This window comes from Leguminivora glycinivorella, chromosome 14 (genome assembly GCF_023078275.1).
Source record: "Leguminivora glycinivorella isolate SPB_JAAS2020 chromosome 14, LegGlyc_1.1, whole genome shotgun sequence".
In the NCBI taxonomy this organism is placed as follows: Eukaryota; Metazoa; Arthropoda; class Insecta; order Lepidoptera; family Tortricidae; genus Leguminivora; species Leguminivora glycinivorella.
Genome location: NC_062984.1, coordinates 17,071,431 through 17,090,954, shown reverse-complemented (window position 1 = coordinate 17,090,954; position 19,524 = coordinate 17,071,431). Strand labels below are relative to the sequence as shown.

Sequence of the window (19,524 nt, the reverse complement as noted above, 5' to 3'; positions counted from 1 at the left end):
TTTAGGAAGTTATTTTTTTTTATTCCCCTCTCGCGGATACCCAGTGATTTGTTTCCGTTGTGAATAAGTACTCAGGGTACGTAGCCGAATGGCACAAAGCCTCACGAAACGAAACGCTCGTAGATATTTATCTCTATCGCTCTTGCGTATTGGCGGGACAGAGCCAGTTTACCTCTATTTACTCCCACGAACGCTCCGGCTGTAGAATGAGCTGCCTGCCGAGGTATTCCCGATGAACTACAGTATGGGGTTCTTCAAAAAAGGAGTGTACAAGTTTCTAATGGGTCGGCAACGCGCATGTGACACCCCTTGAGTTGCAGGCGTCCATAGGTTACGGTACCCGCTTTCCATCAGGCGGGCCGTATAACTGTTTGCCACCGACGTGGTATAAAAAAAAATTCAACCTTTCGCGGCGTTTCGTTTTCGTTTCGCGTCGCAGAAATGTCTTTCGGCTACCGTACGGCACATAAGTGGGGATTTATATTCGTCACATATCATTTAAACGGGTGCGTATCGATCGATATAACTTTTTTTGATATATTTTTAGTCGTTATAACGATCATTTGATATAATTATTGAATCATATAAAAACAAATAATATACTAACAAATTGTATAATTCTTATTTAATATAATGATCATTTTTTCGAAAAACATTTATTATAACATAATTTTAGTACAATGCTTATTACCGATAATAAATAAATTGTATAACACAAATTCTTTCTAAAGCACAGTTAGAATAAAAAAAATTGTACAATAAATTAGATCCATCATTTACCAGAACAGTAGATTACCTTAGAACTGTGACCCCTACACACAACGCGCTGCTACCAGAAAAATAGGTTAGGTTAGCTTAGAACTGTGACCCTTAAACATATGTACTGTCAGAAAAGTAGGTTAGGTTAGAACTTTACTGTGATCCCTTAAAAAAAGAATAAAATTAATTCATGAATTGTTTTATACTGTTTGCTTGTTATATTATACTAGTCGTATATCAATAGATAGTTATACCATATAAAGGTTATTATAAATAATTGTTATACAAAATAATGATTATACAAAATAAAAGTAGATCTTTTGTGGTTATACCAAATGTTAATTATGTCAAATGAGTGATTATATCCTTTAATAAAAATATACCAAATGTTGTTATATCAAATGTTACTACTTATACCAAAAAAAGTTATACCAATCATTACACACCCCATTTAAACGTTTCTGTATATCTGAATTCTGTTTTAAGGTTGATTATGTATAAAAATATATATAATCTGAAAAATAATCAACCTCAGGCCACACCACGGTAAACCACCGGTAACCGGTAAACCACGGTACTTACCATACTTCGAGCTTTTACAGTAACTTAAAATATATTGATTCAAATAATTTAGCCTTTCTTACTTTTCACTGTAGCTAAATATAATTCTTACCTAGGAATCCTATGGTTACTGGTTTGTATCCTTAACTATAAAACTTACTTAACTCTAACTTTAATACTAAGAATTGCACAACAGTTACATATACCTTAAAAGTTTCCTCGAAATAACAACAAAGTCTTTCAATATCTTCTACATCACACAACCTTTCCCTTTAAAGTTTAAACTGTTCACAAACTCCTACACTAAAAGTCCAAAAGTTTACACATCACTGTTCAAGTCCAAAAAAAGTTACAAATAACAGAATTCCTCTACATTACAAAGTTTTTTATTACCTTATTTGGTTGAGTTATCTCAATCCAAAGTTACACTTTAAATCGTGAACTAGCCTTCGGGAACCGGCCGAGCCTCTACGTGTTATCAGTACGGAGGCTCGCGGGATACTGAAGGCTCTCTTCCACAGCCTTCGACGTAAATAAATAGACCTCCGAGCTACTGTTTGTGTAGGATTCTGCTTATCTAGCGAGGGATGGGTAATTCCACGTAATTCCATGTAAATATGAAGTGACCATTTCATTTCAAATGTTTTAAATAAAATTACATAGTTTTGCACTTTTCCACTACTAATTCGTACTTCGTTCGGGTTCGAATACCAGTAAGGGCATTTATTTGTGTGATGAGCACAGATATTTGTTCCTGAGTCATGGAGGTGTTCTATGTATATTAAGTATGTGTTTATGTCTCATCTTCTCCAAGGTTAGCTGGAAGAGATCCCTTATAGGGATAAGCTCGCCTTTGTATCTCTATTCCTACAAATTGTATATAAACTGTTGTACACAATAAAGTGATTACTACTACTACTACTACTTTATCTATTTAAGTATGTATATCGTCGCTTAGCGCCCATAGTACAAGCTTTACTTAGTTTGAGGCTAAGTTGATAATTTGATATACGTGTAAGGTGTCCCCAATATTTATTTATTTATTTAATTCGGATAAATAAAATGTTTCCAAGTCATCGCACCATCTCCCTGGTCTGCCTGCACTACGAGTCCTACTTACACCATCCATGGTAGGTATAGGTAAGAGGGCAGGCCTATGCCCAGCACTGGGACAATACAGTAGGCTAAACAGAAAAAAAAATCTATTCTAATATTATAAATGGGAAAGTGTGTGTCTGATTGTTTGTCCCTCTTTCATGGCAAAACGGAGCGATAAATTGTCGTGATTTTTGAAGTGGAGATAGTTGAAGGGATGGAGAGTGACATAGGCTACTTTTTGTTTCTTTCTAACCCCCCATTTCTCTAGCATGGGGGTGGAAGTTAGAATTGGAGCATTCCGCAATTTTCGAATTTAACGCGAGCGAAGCCGCGGGCATAAGCTAGTAGTTTTTAAAGAGAAAGTCTTATTTGTCAGATAAACGCAATACATTTGCGGCTCATTTTTCTTAAATTAATTACGCTTTGGTAATTAGGACCAAACTTATAAATTATAATACTTATACCAAGGATTATTTACACATATAGGATTTACATACTTCATACTAATAATCGCATCTTGATTTATTAGCGCCAGTTATTAAATTATCATAACTACACTGATGATGCCTACAAATTTATTATTTCAAAATTTGTATTGACGTGATATCATGATTTTAAAATAAAGGAATATGTCATTTGTTCTTATAAAAAATAAAAACACGCAAAATATTTGGGGAAAATATGATTTTTGCCACTTCCGAGCTGTGAAACAGCGCCACCTAGTTTTAAGCCTAAAAGGCCCATACATTTCAGCGGTACGGTACCCTTTTTTAACCGTCGCCTCATATCTCAAGAAGGACGGTTATCAAGTCATCTGTATGTTTTTTTTTTTTTAATGTTTGTTCCTCGATATCTCCGTCGTTACTAGACCGATTTTGAAAATTTTTTTTTTGATTGAATGTATATGCATACAGATTGGTCCCATTTTTCTCAGAACCCAGTTCTGATGATGGGATCCTGGAGAAATCGAGGGAACTTCTCGAATCTGAAAGGCATACATATGGTGATTTTTGTGTTTTTAAATGAACAGCATGCATAATTATGAAATGCCTAACGCTCTTTTGGCCTAACGATCATTTGGCATAATTTAAATTTTGCCCCAAAAATGACATTACCCAGAACCGATTCGCTGTTAGAAAGGTAGGTTTAGGTTAGGTTAGAACCGTGACCTCACACAAATCCGAATCGCTTCTAAAAAAGTGGGTTTTAACGGCGTTAGGCGAAACAATATTAGGACATTTAAATTAGGCCAAATGATCATTATGCCAAAAAATATTAGGCGATCTAAAAATCGAAGAAAAAACTTTAGGAATCTAGATATACATCCGAACTCCTCAAATCTGAACGGCACGCTTATAGTGACTTTAGTATTTTTATAAGAACAGCATGCACTTTCGTCTAGAACAGTGACATTTGGTGCAGTGGAACTGCTGATGATGGCCAGAACCAAACTCCTCAAATCTGAACGGCACGCTTATAGTGACTTTGCCACTTTTATAAGAACAGCATGCGCTTACGTCTAGAACAGTGACATTTGGTACAGTGGAATTGCTGATGATGGTCAGAACCGAACTCCTCAAATCTGAACGGCACGCTTATAGTGACTTTGGTATTTTTATAAGAACAGCATGCACTTACGTCCAGAACAGTAACATTTGGTGCAGTGGAACTGCTGATGATAGTCAGAACCGAACTCCTCAAATCTGAACGGCACACTCATAGTGACTTTGGTATTTTTGTAAGAAAAGCATGCATTTAAGTTCAGAACAGTGACATTTATTTAGTTATGTTTGTTAAGCATATTGAGTTTTTAACCGTCGCCTCATATCTCAAGAAGGACGGTTATCAAGTCGTCTGTATGTTTTTTTTTTTTTTTTTTATGTTTGTTCCTCGATATCTCCGTCGTTCCTGGACCGATTTTGAAAATTTTTTTTTTGATTGAATGTATATACATACAGATTGGTCCCATTTTTCTCAGAACCCAGTTCTGATGATGGGATCCTGGAGAAATCGAGGGAACTCCTCAAATCTGAAAGGCATACATATGGTGATTTTTGTGTTAATAAAGGAACAGCATGCATTTAGGTACGGAACAGTGACATTTGGTGCAGTGGAACTGCTGATGATGGCCAGAACGGAACTCTTCAAATCTGAACGGCACGCTTATAGTGACTTGGGTATTTTTATACGAACAGCATGCACTTTCGTACAGAACAGTGACATTTGGTGCAGTGGAATTTCTGATGATGGTCAGAACCGAACTCCTCAAATCTGAACGGCACGCTTATAGTGACTTTGGTATTTTTATAAGAACAGCATGCACTTTCGTCCAGAACAGTGACATTTGGTGCAGTGGAACTGCTGATGATGGCCAGAACCAAACTCCTCAAATCTGAACGGCACGCTTATAGTGACTTTGCCATTTTTATAAGAACAGCATGCACTTTCGTCCAGAACAGTGACATTTGGTGCAGTGGAATTTCTGATGATGGTCAGAACCGAACTCCTCAAATCTGAACGGCACGCTTATAGTGACTTTGGTATTTTTATAAGAACATCATGCACTTTCGTTCAGAACAGTGACATTTGGTGCAGTGGAACTGCTGATGATGGCCAGAACCAAACTCCTCAAATCTGAACGGCACGCTTATAGTGACTTTGCCATTTTTATAAGAACAGCATGCACTTTCATCCAGAACAGTGACATTTGGTGCAGTGGAATTTCTGATGATGGTCAGAACCGAACTCCTCAAATCTGAACGGCATACTTATAGTGACTTTGGTATTTTTATAAGAACAGCATGCACTTTCGTCCAGAACAGTGACATTTGGTGCAGTGGAACTGCTGATGATGGCCAGAACCAAACTCCTCAAACCTGAACGGCACACTCATAGTGACTTTGGTATTTTTGTAAGAAAAGCATGCATTTAAGTTCAGAACAGTGACATTTATTTAGTTATGTTTGTTAAGCATATGTTTTGAAGTCAAAGTTTGTCAAGCTTCGATTTCTTATAATATAATCGGATTCATGAGGAATTGAGGAAACTCCTCAAACCTTAACGTTATACCTATATTCATTTGTGTTTCCATCTAATAATTAAAGCATTAAAAGCAGTTTTAAAAAATTCTTACACATTTCTACATAATCCAACATTCGCAAGTAGCTTTCACCAGAACCCGAAAGGCGACGGTTTTTTTTTTCTTAAAAATTATCAAGTCAAAGTTTGTCAAGCTTCGATTTCTTATAATATAATCGGATTCATGAGGAATTGAGGAAACTCCTCAAACCTTAACGTTATACGTATATTCATTTGTGTTTCCATCTAATAATTAAAGCATTAAAAGCAGTTTTAAAAAATACTTACACATTTCTACATAATCCAACATTCGCAAGTAGCTTTCACCAGAACCCGAAAGGCGACGGTTTTTTTAACCGTCGCCTCATATCTCTCAAGAAGGACGGTTATCAAGTCGTCTGTATGTTTTTTTTTATTTTTTTTAATGTTTGTTCCTCGATATCTCCGTCGTTACTAGACCGATTATGAAAATTTTTTTTTGATTGAATGTACATGCATACAGATTGGTCCCATTTTTCTCAGAACCCAGTACATAATGCCTACTCGTAACCTAAACATAAATATCAGTACTTTTGGATCTGGACAGATTTGATCATACAGTAATTAAAATACGAATGAAATGCAATGTAGTAGTGTGTATGGCTTCCATCTGCTTTAGATATCGCTGATTATCTCGGAGGAACATTTTCAGTTAGAAACTGAAGGTATTTAATTTACCTATCCATCCCAAGCTTTTTTCTGTGTGTCTATTAAAGTAGGCAAAGTGGGTATAATTCAGAATGACATTAGATATTTTCTTTATTTTTCCAAAAACTTCCTTAAATTTTGGCTTGGATTGATTACATGAGACTATGTTAGCCATTCAAGCTATTCATTCCTATTAATCATAACAAACGCATGAGATATACATACTGGTATTGTCTTTCAGCCATCGCCCGTCTGAATATATATGAAAAGATGACTGAAAGAAAATACTAGTATGTCTATTTCATGCGTTCGTTGTGATTCATAGGATTAAGTAGCTTCATTGGCTAACATAGTCTCATGTTTGCTTCTTAATGCGTGTAGTGATCACACTGACATACATTTTGACTCGCTAAGTAAATTTAAACAGCAAGTACATAGTTATCTATCCACATCTAGTGTACTGAATCATCTGTAGAAGAATCAGTTACCTTAATTATATATTTAATAAGTTATTGTTTGCGGGACCTTTTCTAGTTTTTCTAGTATTTCTTTGTATGAAACGCATGCTGTGTTTACCTGTAAGTAATTGTTGCACTTAGTCTGTAAACCATTTGCTTGTATAAATTTCAATTTTTTCATGGGCCAGTGTAAACAGTTGTTGGTGAACCAAATAAATAAATAAATAAATAAATAAATGTTATCAATCCTAGCCAAAATTTAAGGAAGTTTTTGGAAAAACAAAGAAAATATCAAATGTTATTCTGAATTATACCCATTTTGTAGGCACACAGGAAAAAGCTTGGCTTAGATCACAGATGTCATATATACCATAGATCAAGCAAACGTATCTACTTAGCGTGTCAAATGAACTCAGTGAAATCCACTGAGTTGTCCGTCTTTACTCGCAGCTTGCAGCTTTCGGGCGTCAATTTTTGTAAGTTGAAGTCGACCAAAACAAAAAAAATGCCTCGTTACGTGATATTCAATTGCAACAACACAAAAATTATGAACAATCAAGAGCCTGAGACATATTTAAAATTACAGGCAAGAATCAACTTCAGTACAAAATTTGACACGCTCGGCCCCTATACAAATATATGAATTTGTTTCTTCTATCTAAATTAAGTTCTGTGGCTTAGATAAATACCTTCAGTTTGTAACTGAAAATGTTCCTCCGAGACAAGCAGCAATATCTAAAGCAGATGAAAGCCATACACACTAATACATTGCATTTCATTCGTATTTTAATTACTGTATGATCAAATTTGTCCAGAGCTAAAAGTACTAATATTTATATTTATACCCATGTAAAAAATAATTGTACAATCATTGATATGTTATTGTCTGTATGTTGTACGCCATGAAATTAGCTAAAAGTTTTCCAACACAACTGTGATGATAAGTTTAAGGGTAAAGAAATTATGATAGAAAGTTTATTTTATATGTCGGTGTATGAAGAATTTTGTCCAGCACTGTAAATCTATAAATTAAAAAAAGATTTTATAAAGGTTTGTTAAAGAAAAATGGAAACTATAGGTCTAGATTAAGAGAAGAAACTGTATAAATATTTTTAAATGACCGTTTGTTTCATATCCAAATAAATAAAATAAATCGCGTAGGGACAATGAACTTAAAGCACATACTAATTTTGCGAAATTTTACATACATATAGTACTTATTTTAAACAACCTTGAAATGAAAAAAGGTGAGAGGTTTACAATCAAGTCTAATTGATGAGTTAAATTATTTTTTCTACTCCCGTGTTGTTATTTGTCATTTACCGTGTCGTGCATAGATCGTTAAAACCCTACATAAAAGATGCCCGCCCCCGGCCGGCGCCCCGCGCACCCACGCATACGATATAGCTCTTAAAGCATTGTTAGGTAGCCTTGAAGGGATATAGCGGGCCGCGGGGAGCCGGCCGGGGGCGGGCGGCGGCGCGGGGGAGTGCGAGCGACAGGGTGAGTGCAGGAACATTGCAGAGGACAAGTCAAAATACTTATAGGAAACAGTGCGAATTTCAAAAAAGTTATTTTAGAAAACTATTCAAAAGTAAGTGCATGGTCGTAGAAAAAGTATTGTATGCAACGGTGTTTAACTGAGTTAAAAAATACTCGTGGCGTCTTAATAACAATTTTCGGCTTCGCCTCAAATTGTTACCCACGCCACTCGTCTTTTTTGACCTCCTTTAAACGCCTGTTGCATAAAATACTATTCTAGAACGGTATGATTCTTGCCCCATATGTACCTTACCGTTCTACCCTAGAGGTGGCCAGAGGGCGTCACATTACAAGTCCTTCTATAGTAAATCCATACTAATATTATAAATGGGAAAGTGTGTGTGTCTGTTTGTTTGTCCGTCTTTCACGGCAAAACGGAGTGACGAATTCACGTGATTTTTTAAGTGGAGATACATAGTGGAAGGGATGGAGAGTGACATACGCTACTTTTTGTCTCTTTCTAACGCGAGCGAAGCCGCGGGCACAAGCTAGTTACTTATATGGGAGATAATTTCGACCTAAGAAGATGTGACCTGAGTGACTGGGGCACATCTGCCACGATTGAAGAGTACGCAGGTTCGATTCCAGCCTCAGGCACTTCCAGTATACTCTGAGCAGTGTTGGTTATGGTCAGTTTTCAGTACTTTATTGTAACCAATAGTTCAGTTTTAACCATTTGATCCATCCTTTACTTTAACTAACTTTAAAGTTAAATATTAATATTAGCTTTAGCGCCATCTAACTGAGGATCAACCAAAGGTAACTTATTTAATGCTTCGAATCATAACATCATCTCTAATAAAATACACCTTGAAGTCATTGACTCCTCTTTGATGTTACTTGATATGACTGGTATACACAATTCATGAATAAATTATGTAAACTATGCTTTCAATTTTTAGCAGCGCATAATAAATGAAGCAATGGTATAAAGCATTTCATATTTGTGACCTTATCTGGGTAAAGGGACCTTATTGTCGATGGCGCTTACGTCCCGCGGCGTCGTATTTGTACACGAACATCGAACATAACGCCGTAAGCGCCATCGACAATAAGGTCCCTTTACCCAGATGATGTCACATTATAACGATAAATTTGAAAAACGTTACTCATGTATTAAGTCGATATAGCGTTCGACATGTTTCGGTTCAATTTCGAGAACCTTTCTCAAGAGTATGAATATTTTTAAATATGTATGAGTCTCACGGGAGTTTTATAGTTAAAATTGAAAAACGTTATTGAAATCTGAGTAAAACTGTAATGAAAAGTTGCTGTTGGAATGATACGAGCTTTGTGCAGTGATTTTAAGCTTTGGCTTGCTTTAACTGGCCGTCTAGAGAGAAGGCATTAGACCTTTATAAGCTGGCTCGGTCACATGTAGTGGTAATAGATAGCTTTTCAAAGTGGCCAGAAGCATACTTAATGTCTAATATAACGGCCACTAATACATTGAAAGTCTTTAAAACACTATTTGCTAGGTATGGTTACCCGCTCCATTTGGTGGCTGAATTTAAAGATTATTGTAAAACTAGAAATGTCAAAATAAGTTACACCCCACCTTATTATCCAGCCACGAATGGAGCCGCGGAACGTTTTGTACAGACTTTTAAAAGCCATGTAAAAAAAAAAATAGCCAGTGGAAAGTCACTAGAGGAAGCTATAAACTTATTTTTATTCGATTATCGGACAAGTGTCAATAGAGCAACTGGTGTCAGCCCCTCGAAACTAATGTATCAGCGGGAGTTAAGAACTAGATTTTCCTTGCTTAGACCACAGCCTGTAAGTGCGAGATTGCAAATAAATAATGAAAAATTGGTAGAGTTCATTAGGGGAAAGCGAAAAGTGACGTTTGACGTGGGAATGAAAGTCATGGTTAGAGATTATAGAGATAAAAAACGAAAGTGGATTACGGGGGAGGTCAAGGAGTGGCTGACACCAGGGGTTACATATATGGTACAGGTGGAGGGGAGAACCATAAAACGCCATGTTAATCAAATGTTAGCTATAAGTAATAATTAGGGTAAGGTTAAGTTAAGTAACTTAGGTATAGATATAGTTAAGTAATATACTGAACTCCCCATCGGCACACAAACCTCTTCAAGGTTTTGCCAACGATGGGTCTTGTGTAAGAATGTGTAATTTTTCGTTTATTATTCAATAAATTAAAAAAAAAAAGTACTCTGTTCTTTTTATAAATGTGCTGGGGGATAGTTGTGGTAACTAAACGCCTGCTCCGTCCCCCCCCCTCCCTCTCTTGGGATAGATATACTCACGTGAAGATGTTGTGTATCAATTTATTACAATACATAATAGTTAAAGCATTCAGATTGGTATTAATTAATTACCAATCTGAATGCTTTAACTATTATTTATTGTAATAACTTGATACACAACATCTTCACGTATTCTCGGAGCAACTTACGCAATTCGTCGATATTTGGATTTGGGTTTGTTTGTAATCCCAATTCTTGTACAAGTTTCAACAACAACAAAAGAGTGGAAAGGATCGTGTTAGAAGAGCATATGTAGGACATCCTAGTGGAAAACCTCAGCGTGTGCGTCGCAGATAACGCTGGAGCGAGGAAGCCCTAAAAGACCTGTCCGCACTCGGTGTGCCCAACTGGCATGAAGTGGCACAGGATAGAGCATGCAAAGTGGCGATGGATCTCTTGTGTCGCAGGTTTCTGGGTCGCTGAGCCAGAGAAGTAAGTAAAGCCATGATGCCTTAAGCAACCTCAGAGAAAGCGGAACACACCTGGATACATCTAAGAACCGAGGCTTCGAGGCTCTAAGCATATTACGCCGGTTCTGCGCGTAGGTGCCTCATGAAGTGCCTATCCTGCAAAGCATTCGCTGTCGCTGTCTGCCTCAATAGCCTCAACTAGGCTGGGCATTGCAAATTTTCGGAATACCTAATAATTACTCTTAAGTGCCATCCAACCTCAGCCAACATCTCAAGCTTATCTACAATAATCTCCAATACCGGCCGAGTTGTTGGAGCAAAAGTAGCAATCTCAAACATCTGAATGCTCCTAGGGAGTTCTGTCACAGAAAGATGAGGCCAAAGTTCTCTACCACTGGCTCTGGCTTGCATTAGGTTACCCATCCAAAGTGAAGTCAAGTTACAGTTCAGGTTGCAGGTTTGCATGCACCAGGGGTGGAAGTAAAAATTCTGCGTAAGATATAATATTCAAACGTCATAATTATGCATTCATTTTGGCTACGCTAGCGCACCCACCACACAACAATTTCATGTGAGTACAATCTTTAATTAACTCCATTACATCACCAGGGTGGCTAGCCGAATGGCACAATCGCTCACGAAACGCTCACGAAACGAAGCGCTAGTAGATATCTATCTCTATCGCGCTTGCGTATTGGCGCGACAGAGCCAGCGGCGTATCGCTTTCGTTTGGCGTCGGAGAAATGCCATTCGGCTACGGGGCCAGAACCGATAGCATGGTAGCATGATAAACGATAAAACTACTATTGGTATGTGCGAATAGAACGGCCTGACGTTTTATCGTTTATCACGCGACCATGCTTGCCTTTCAAGTGTAGCTACTTTAAGAATAGTTAGTTATCATACGTGAAAATAAAAGGGATAATCAACAATAAGTTTTTTACTCGTACATAAAAAATGATGCCTACTATCTAATTGAATCTTAAAGTTCCTAGTGTACAAACATATAAAATCTACAAAAAATCTGTAACAGAAAATACGTACTTTTTAAATTATTTACAAAGGAATGTAGTTTTTTGTTTCGAATTATCACAGGAAAATTACAAACAATGTTATACTAAAGCTATGTAATAACCGTTTTTCGAACAATTTATACAAGTACTTCATATCTCTGCAAAAACAAAGCAAGTTAGAACTAAAACCCCTTCGAGCGATTCTTCGTAACAAAATTATATTCTCAACGCTTGATTAATGTTTACGCTGACTAACTTTTTACTATGTTAAAAGAAAAATATAAAAGATTGATAAATGTTTGCGTAGTTGAGAAGGATTTTTCTTAGTAAACAACAAAACATACTCTTATATATATAGTAAATTATAACATCATCCTCATCATCATCGTCAAAGCTACCTCCTCTATTTTATTTAAGTAAACTAATGTAACAGAATGAATCTAGTAAAACACAAAAATATTTCCTGAATATAACCTCGTTCAAAATATAATTGGCCACCAATTATGTTTATTTGTTTAACAGACTGAATAAAGTTTTTTACCAAACCATCAGTATGGTAAAATACGTAGATTCGATACATATATTTCAATAAATTCAATGGAATCGATTATATATAATATTCATATCAGCAGTTCTCAAAAAGTTTGTACAAAAATTAAGGAAAAGTTAAATTTGTTTATTTTATTTTGTTACCAAGATTTTTTTGAGGAATTGAGATTTTAGTAAGTATTATTTCGAAATTAAGGTTCTCTAGTATCTAGATTTTCTCAATTATAACAATTATCCTGCATATATGTCTTACGAAAGTCGACTTATATTACTAAATGTTGGTAAGAAAATAGGATCAATTCAAATTTGTTGACGTACAAACTTTTTTAGGACTGCTGATGTAATTGTATAGTTGTACAAAATCTATAAGTAGTCACACGATTGTACTCTTAGCAATAGACCCCAAGCTGAATTTATTCATATTAAATGTTCAGTTTCCTCGCTCCATCGCTGGGCACAGCTACCAAGAAAGTTGGCGTCCCTTTATATTCACTCAAAATCCGCCTTTTCAAATGTTCTACCGCAGCGTTTTTCACCTGAAAATAAAATAATATTCCTAATTAAGGCTAAAATTACACACAATGATGTTTTATTGTGTACTTTAATTAAAATAAAATCACAAATTAGGACTTTACTTCAAAGACATCAATATTGAATTAGCGTGTTTCTAGGAGTTCAGTCTCAGGCACTTGTTTAGTCACTAGGCAATTTATCATATATGTTTTTTTCCTTTACATAATTGACAACATTTCATATTTTCGACTACTACTTTTTATTTTTTGGTTTGAAAGAAATCAATATTTAAAGATACACGTATTTTTTTATTTTTCCCAAAAACTGCTGTTTTAATGCGAAAATCCCTTTTTATTACTACTTCGAACAGAAAGAGCGTAAGTTACAAACGTCAAGACACAGCGTTCTGACGTCACATGTGTTGTTTCATACACCTAAGAAAACGACAAAATCATTCCAAAAAAAAAGTTTTAACAGTCAGCTTAAACAGATCGCAATGTTTTCCTGTCAAGTGACACTGTCAACAAATATAAGCTATGGAATGTAGAAGTATAAGGAGATAAATCTGTCAAAGTAGAACAGTCGAAAATGACGTGTCAAACCCTTGTGTGCCTGCAATTGCAGCGCCACCTGGTTTTATATCTGCACTTCTGAAACTTAAAACTTCCGCTCCTTACCTATAATCGCCATACTACTAGCGATGATAAGTGTCACAGTCAAACTCAAGTGACATCCCAACCGGAAGATTTTTTTGGTTGTAGTGGCAGCTCTGAATAGTCTGACTCAGCTACGTAACGTCACTTCCCCTTTTAACTATTTTTAAGATTTTTTTTACTAAAAATAAGGAAAAAAAATATTAAAAAATATATTTTTGTGATCTACAGGCGTATATCTCGAAATGGTTTTCGATTTAGGGACATTGAAAATTTTGAAATGTTGTCAATTTTTCATGTCTCCTGATTTTATTTTGTCATATTATATTTTATAATTAATTCGTAACAGGGAAGATCGTATTCACCGTATGTTAATTTTTGGGAATTAAAATTAGAGATGGGCCGAATACGGACTTTGCCGAATACGAATATTCGGCCGAACATTCGGTTCAGCTGTTACCGAACCGAACATTCGGCCGAATATTCGGTTCCGCCATGGCTTAGAGTTAAAAACTCTTCAATGATTGGTAAGTAATGGGTACATTGGGTACTAAGGCTCTTAATGTTCCTATAATTAATTGCATAAGAAAATTTTGGCTTTGTTTCTTAAGCTACGTTATTATAATTTTTAACATAAAAATGGAAAAATGAAAATGAAATATTTATTTTTCAAGTAGGCATATTACAATGCGCATATGAACGTCAAATAAAGCTACGCCGGCTCTAACCCTACGCCTCAGCCTCGAGAAGATTTCAGTCCCCCCTCAGTTGGGAGCGAGGGGGGGTATCCACTATGGATGTATCTTATAATTAACACAACTAATTAATAATTGAAGGACCTTTTTAACGCTTTTTTAACTCCCTTTGGTGGTTTCTTAGAATGCTGAAATAGGATGTCATTATCTGATGAATTACGAAAAAACTTACGCTATTTATTTGTTTATTCGGCAAATATTCGGCAATATAACCGAACTATTCGGCCGAATACGAATATTGAAAAACTTGCCGAATATGCCGGATACCGAATATTTACCGAATATTTGGCCCATCCCTATTTCAAATGTATTTCGCTTAGAAGAAAAAGTTTATCAAAGCTACTGATTTCCAAATCTAACAGTCAAGAAAAATCTTGAACAAATGAGAACGTTATTCTTCAATGACGCAGATGTCTGCGCTGGGTGGCTAGCCGAATGGCACAATCGCTCACGAAACGCTCACGAAACGAAGCGCTAGTAGATATCTATCTCTATCGCGCTTGCGTATTGGCGCGACAGAGCCAGCGGCGTATCGCTTTCGTTTGGCGTCGGAGAAATGCCATTCGGCTACGGGGCCAGTACATAATTTTCGTTTTAAACCGCCTTCCAAATCTCAAAGGAAGGGGTTATCAAGTCGTCTGTATGTATTTTTTTTTTTAATGTTTGTTCCTCGATATCTCCGTCGTTACTAGACCGATTTTGAAAATTTTTTTTTTGATTGAATGTATATGCATACAGATTGGTCCCATTTTTCTCAGAACCCAGTTATGATGATGGGATCCTGGAGAAATCGAGGGAACTCCTCAAATCTGAAAGGCATACATATGGTGATTTTTGTGTTTTTAAAGGAACAGCATATATTTACGTACGGAACCGTGACATTTGGTGCAGTGGAACTCCTGATGATGGTCAGAATGGAACTCCTCAAATCTGAACGGCACACTTATAGTGACTTTGGTATTTTTATAAGAACAGCATGCACTTGCGTCCAGAACAGTGATATTTGGTGCAGTGGAATTGCTGATGATGGTCAGAACGGAACTCCTCAAATCTGAACGGCACACTTATAGTGACTTTGGTATTTTTATAAGAACAGCATGCACTTACGTCCAGAACAGTGACATTTGGTGCAGTGGAACTGCTGATGAAGAGTGAGCCGCCCCTGGTTAGAGTTCCGTTCTGATAATCATTCTCATCTGTAAGTACTTCAGAATCATCCAGATTTCAAAATTGATTCAGAAATGTCGGAGATATCGAATAACAAACATTAAAAAATATACAGACGAATTTATAACATAATCCAACATTTGAAAGTATTTATCACCAGAACCCCAAAGGAAGGCGGTTTTTTTTTCTTAAAAATTATTTAATATCTATTTCAAAAATTACATTTTATTTATTTTGTTTTCATTATATAATCTATTTAAATAAATTTAAAATCCGATTTTAATGTTGTGACAGTGTGTACATTACTGTACATTATCATTTCAATCATAAATTAAGTAACTTATTTACAACTTTTATTAAGAACTCTAGAGAGACTCGAACAACCACGAATAGGAAGTAAGAAATCAAAGATGTCGTGTTTTAGTCTGAGTTATAGGCGAGTAACCCATTAAGGCAACATCCATACTAATATTATAAATGGGAAAGTGTGTGTGTCTGTTTGTTTTTCCGTCTTCCACGGCAAAACGGAGCGTCGAATTGACATGATTTTTTAAGTGGAGATAGTTGAAGGGATGGAGAGTGACATAGGCTACTTTTTATCTCCATCTAACCCCCCACTTTTCTAAAAATAGGGGTGTACGTTTGTATGGAGCATTTTGCAATTTCTGAATTTAACGCGAGCGAAGCCGCGGGCAAAAGCTAGTTTTATTATAATTATCTAAATTGCTACTTCGTTTGTTGTCGTATAGTAAAATATTACGATAATATACGACACTTCTACTTACACATTTCACAATTCTACCTCCATTTTTAGGGTTCCGTAGTCAACTAGGAACCCTTATAGTTTCGCCATGTCTGTCTGTCCGTCCGTCCGTCCGTCCGTCCGCGGATAATCTCAGTAACCGTAAGCACTAGAAAGCTGAAATTTGGCACCAATATGTATATCAATCACGCCAACAAAGTGCAAAAATAAAAAATGAAAAAAAATGTTTTATTAGCGTACCCCCCCTACATGTAAAGTGGGGGCTGTTTTTTTTTTCATTCCAACCCCAACTTGTGATATATTGTTGGATAGGTATTTAAAAATGAATAAGGGTTTACTAAGATCGTTTTTTGATAATGTTAATATTTTTGGAAATAATCGCTCCTAAAGGAGGAAAAAAAAGTGCGTCCCCCCCCCTCTAACTTTTGAACCATATGTTTAAAAAATATGAAAAACATCACAAAAGTAGAACTTTATAAAGAATTTCTAGGAAAATTGTTTTGAACTTGATAGGTTCAGTAGTTTTTGAGAAAAATACGGAAAACTACGGAACCCTAGACTAAGCGTGGCCCGACACGCTCTTGGCCGGTTTTTTTTTTTATTAACTTCTTAGTTGCCAATAGTGGCAGTGTAGCTGTAACGTAAGCAGTTTCACAGGCGTGACTTGATGTAGTCTGTTTGTAGGTATGTACATATTTCTACTTACAAAGACACACATTGCAAAGCACCTAATATATTACAGTTATGCTAGTGCTAGTATATCTACAACACAAATACAAATACCAAATATGGTAAACATCAATCAGACTGGTTTCGCATGTATTAAAAAAAGTAAATAGAATAGGTACGCAAACTGTGAACATCTGTCCAATCCAAACATTCGAACGGAGTTTTTTAATGGGTATATCCAAAAAATAGGTCAGGCTAATGCCCTCCGAGTGCACGTCCACGTTAATAAACATGTTATGTAACAAACATTTAACGACAAAAATACATTTCGTCCTCAAATAAGTCCTCTTTAACTGCGGATTTCTCACCCAGCCACACAAATTTTCCTTAACAATTATTTTGCCTGTAAGTGGCAGTAAATGTTGAGCAGATACGTCATATTGGAGCATGGACTAAGAAAAGAACGAGGAAACGAAAATAGCTACGTAATATAATAATTTAGAGGATTTTACGTAAAGAGCATTGCACTTAATGCCCGCCCCCTCCCGCCCTTCTCCCCATCTCTAATAAAATCTACCTACATCAAAACTCTTGGTGGCTTTCCTTCGTAAAGCCTTCGGTACTAAAAACCTATCACTGCCAAATTGATTGTCCATGTAACGCCCGTGTTTTTAAACCTACTCAATCCGCTAAAACGAATTTTGAATTGACATTTTATTGAAGGTGCAGTAAAGTTTGCAATATGAATTGAAATACTTAATGCGTTGTATCTTAACAAAGACAATATTAGGCACTTCAAAACTTAAATATTTGATTGTAAGACTACTTAATATAGAACCTTTCAAATATTTTAATGGCCGTGACCTCTAAGGTCCACTTGCACCAACCACTTAACCCAGGGTTAGTGGGCTGTCATCTGTCAAATTCCATACAAAATGGTGGGTTAACCCGAGGGTTAACCCTCCATTTTCGTTGGTGCAAGTGGCCCTAAGTGTTATTAAATACTTACCTCTACAACACTTTATTTAAAAGGCGAGCATGATGCTTCATATTCAACAGGTATTAATTACTTTACGCTCCTAATTTAGAGTTTTCGACGGTATTTTGTATTTAAAAATAAAATAATATTTATTATGGGTAAAAAGATCATGGTACCAACAAAATAATTGCTAGCAACGTAAGTGGGCATCAGTATCATCACTTTAGGCTGTGACAATTCGCCGATACGCCGGAACTTTTTATGCTTATAATATTGGCTAGTGTTATAATACTTATAATATAAGATTATACGGTAAGTTTACGGTGGTAAGTGGTTACTTACCACGGTCAACTACAGCAACCGATATACACAGTCAAATTAACAGGAGCAACCGCCGACCCACTGACTTCGCCGCCCGTTACCCTGATACTGTAGACACCGTCAACCATTTTGGCTATGGCAACCAACTAGTGCCTAACTAATAAAGAACCAAGCCGAACCCGCCGCCCGTCATCCTGGCACCGTAGACGCCGTCAACCGTTTTGGCTATGGCAACCAACTATTACTTATATTATAAATAACCAAGTAAAAGGACTTACAAGGATAACCGCCGAACCGCCGAAGCCGCCACCCGTCATCCTGGCACCGTAGACGCCGTCAACCGTTTTGGCTATGGCAACCAACTGATCTAGTTCCGGACACGACACTTCCATCAGGTCGCGTAACGTCTCGTGAGACTCGTAGAACAGCTCTCCCACCTAGTTGTAAGAAAAAATATTGCATACATTATTAGTACCCTTCAAATCAAGGGTGAACACTGAACGAGGCGAGCTCGCTCCATCGTAGGTCGTAGGCCACGTCTTTGCCTTTGGCTAGCCTGTGGCCAAGGGTAAGGCCATTTATTTAAAAAAAAAGTGTAACATCAGGCAAAATTACACAATATACGCTTATACAGACACTTGAGAAGTAAGTTGTCATAGTTTTGAGAACTTTTTTAATACTTACTTATGTTTTGAACGAACCTATTTACTAATTTAAAATATTTTAAGCGGATTATATCCTAAATATGTTTGAGGCTTACGAGTTATTTCGAAATCTGTGAAAAATATTTCTATACCCAAAACTTTGATACACGTAACACCTAAATCAATTTCTGTCCAGTGGCGTAGGTAGCAAAATAATAAAACTTTCATAACATTTTTGTTATTGTCATTCGAATAACGCGTAGTCCTACATACATCGATCATTGTACAGTTTGTTTTGTCTGAGTATACGGAATATGTTACCTAGGTTCATTGCACTTTACTATATTAGAAACCTGCCATTATGCACATTTCACTGGGTTTCCAATATGTTGCGTTTTCTGACGTCTTTGGACGTCACTACCCAGACGAATCTTTTCATAAAATTAATTTATTCATACTAATATTATAAATGCAACAATGTGTCTGGCTGTCTGTCTGCGTTATCACTTTACACTTAACGCCTTGTTCCAGGTATATCAAAACAATTTAAACGGTAAGTAATACAAATTGAAGCAAATTTTTGACAACGCAGTTAAAAGGGTTAAACCTTAAACAGCTGAACATAATTATCT

At 36.4% G+C, this 19,524-nt stretch overlaps 1 protein-coding gene across 1 annotated transcript in view; it reads right to left on the bottom strand.

The window, feature by feature from the left end:
- Positions 1-12,585: 12,585 nt before the first annotated feature.
- The window catches only part of LOC125233279 (galactokinase-like), an 81,793-nt gene continuing 74,854 nt past the window's right edge, over positions 12,586-19,524 (bottom strand). Inside the window, exons 8-9 of the mRNA XM_048139231.1 lie at positions 18,527-18,685; positions 12,586-12,964 (exon numbers count right to left, since the gene is read on the bottom strand). Of these exons, the coding sequence (XP_047995188.1) occupies positions 12,851-12,964; positions 18,527-18,685 (273 nt within the window). The 3' untranslated portion in view covers positions 12,586-12,850. The remainder of the gene's footprint in view (positions 12,965-18,526; positions 18,686-19,524) is intronic.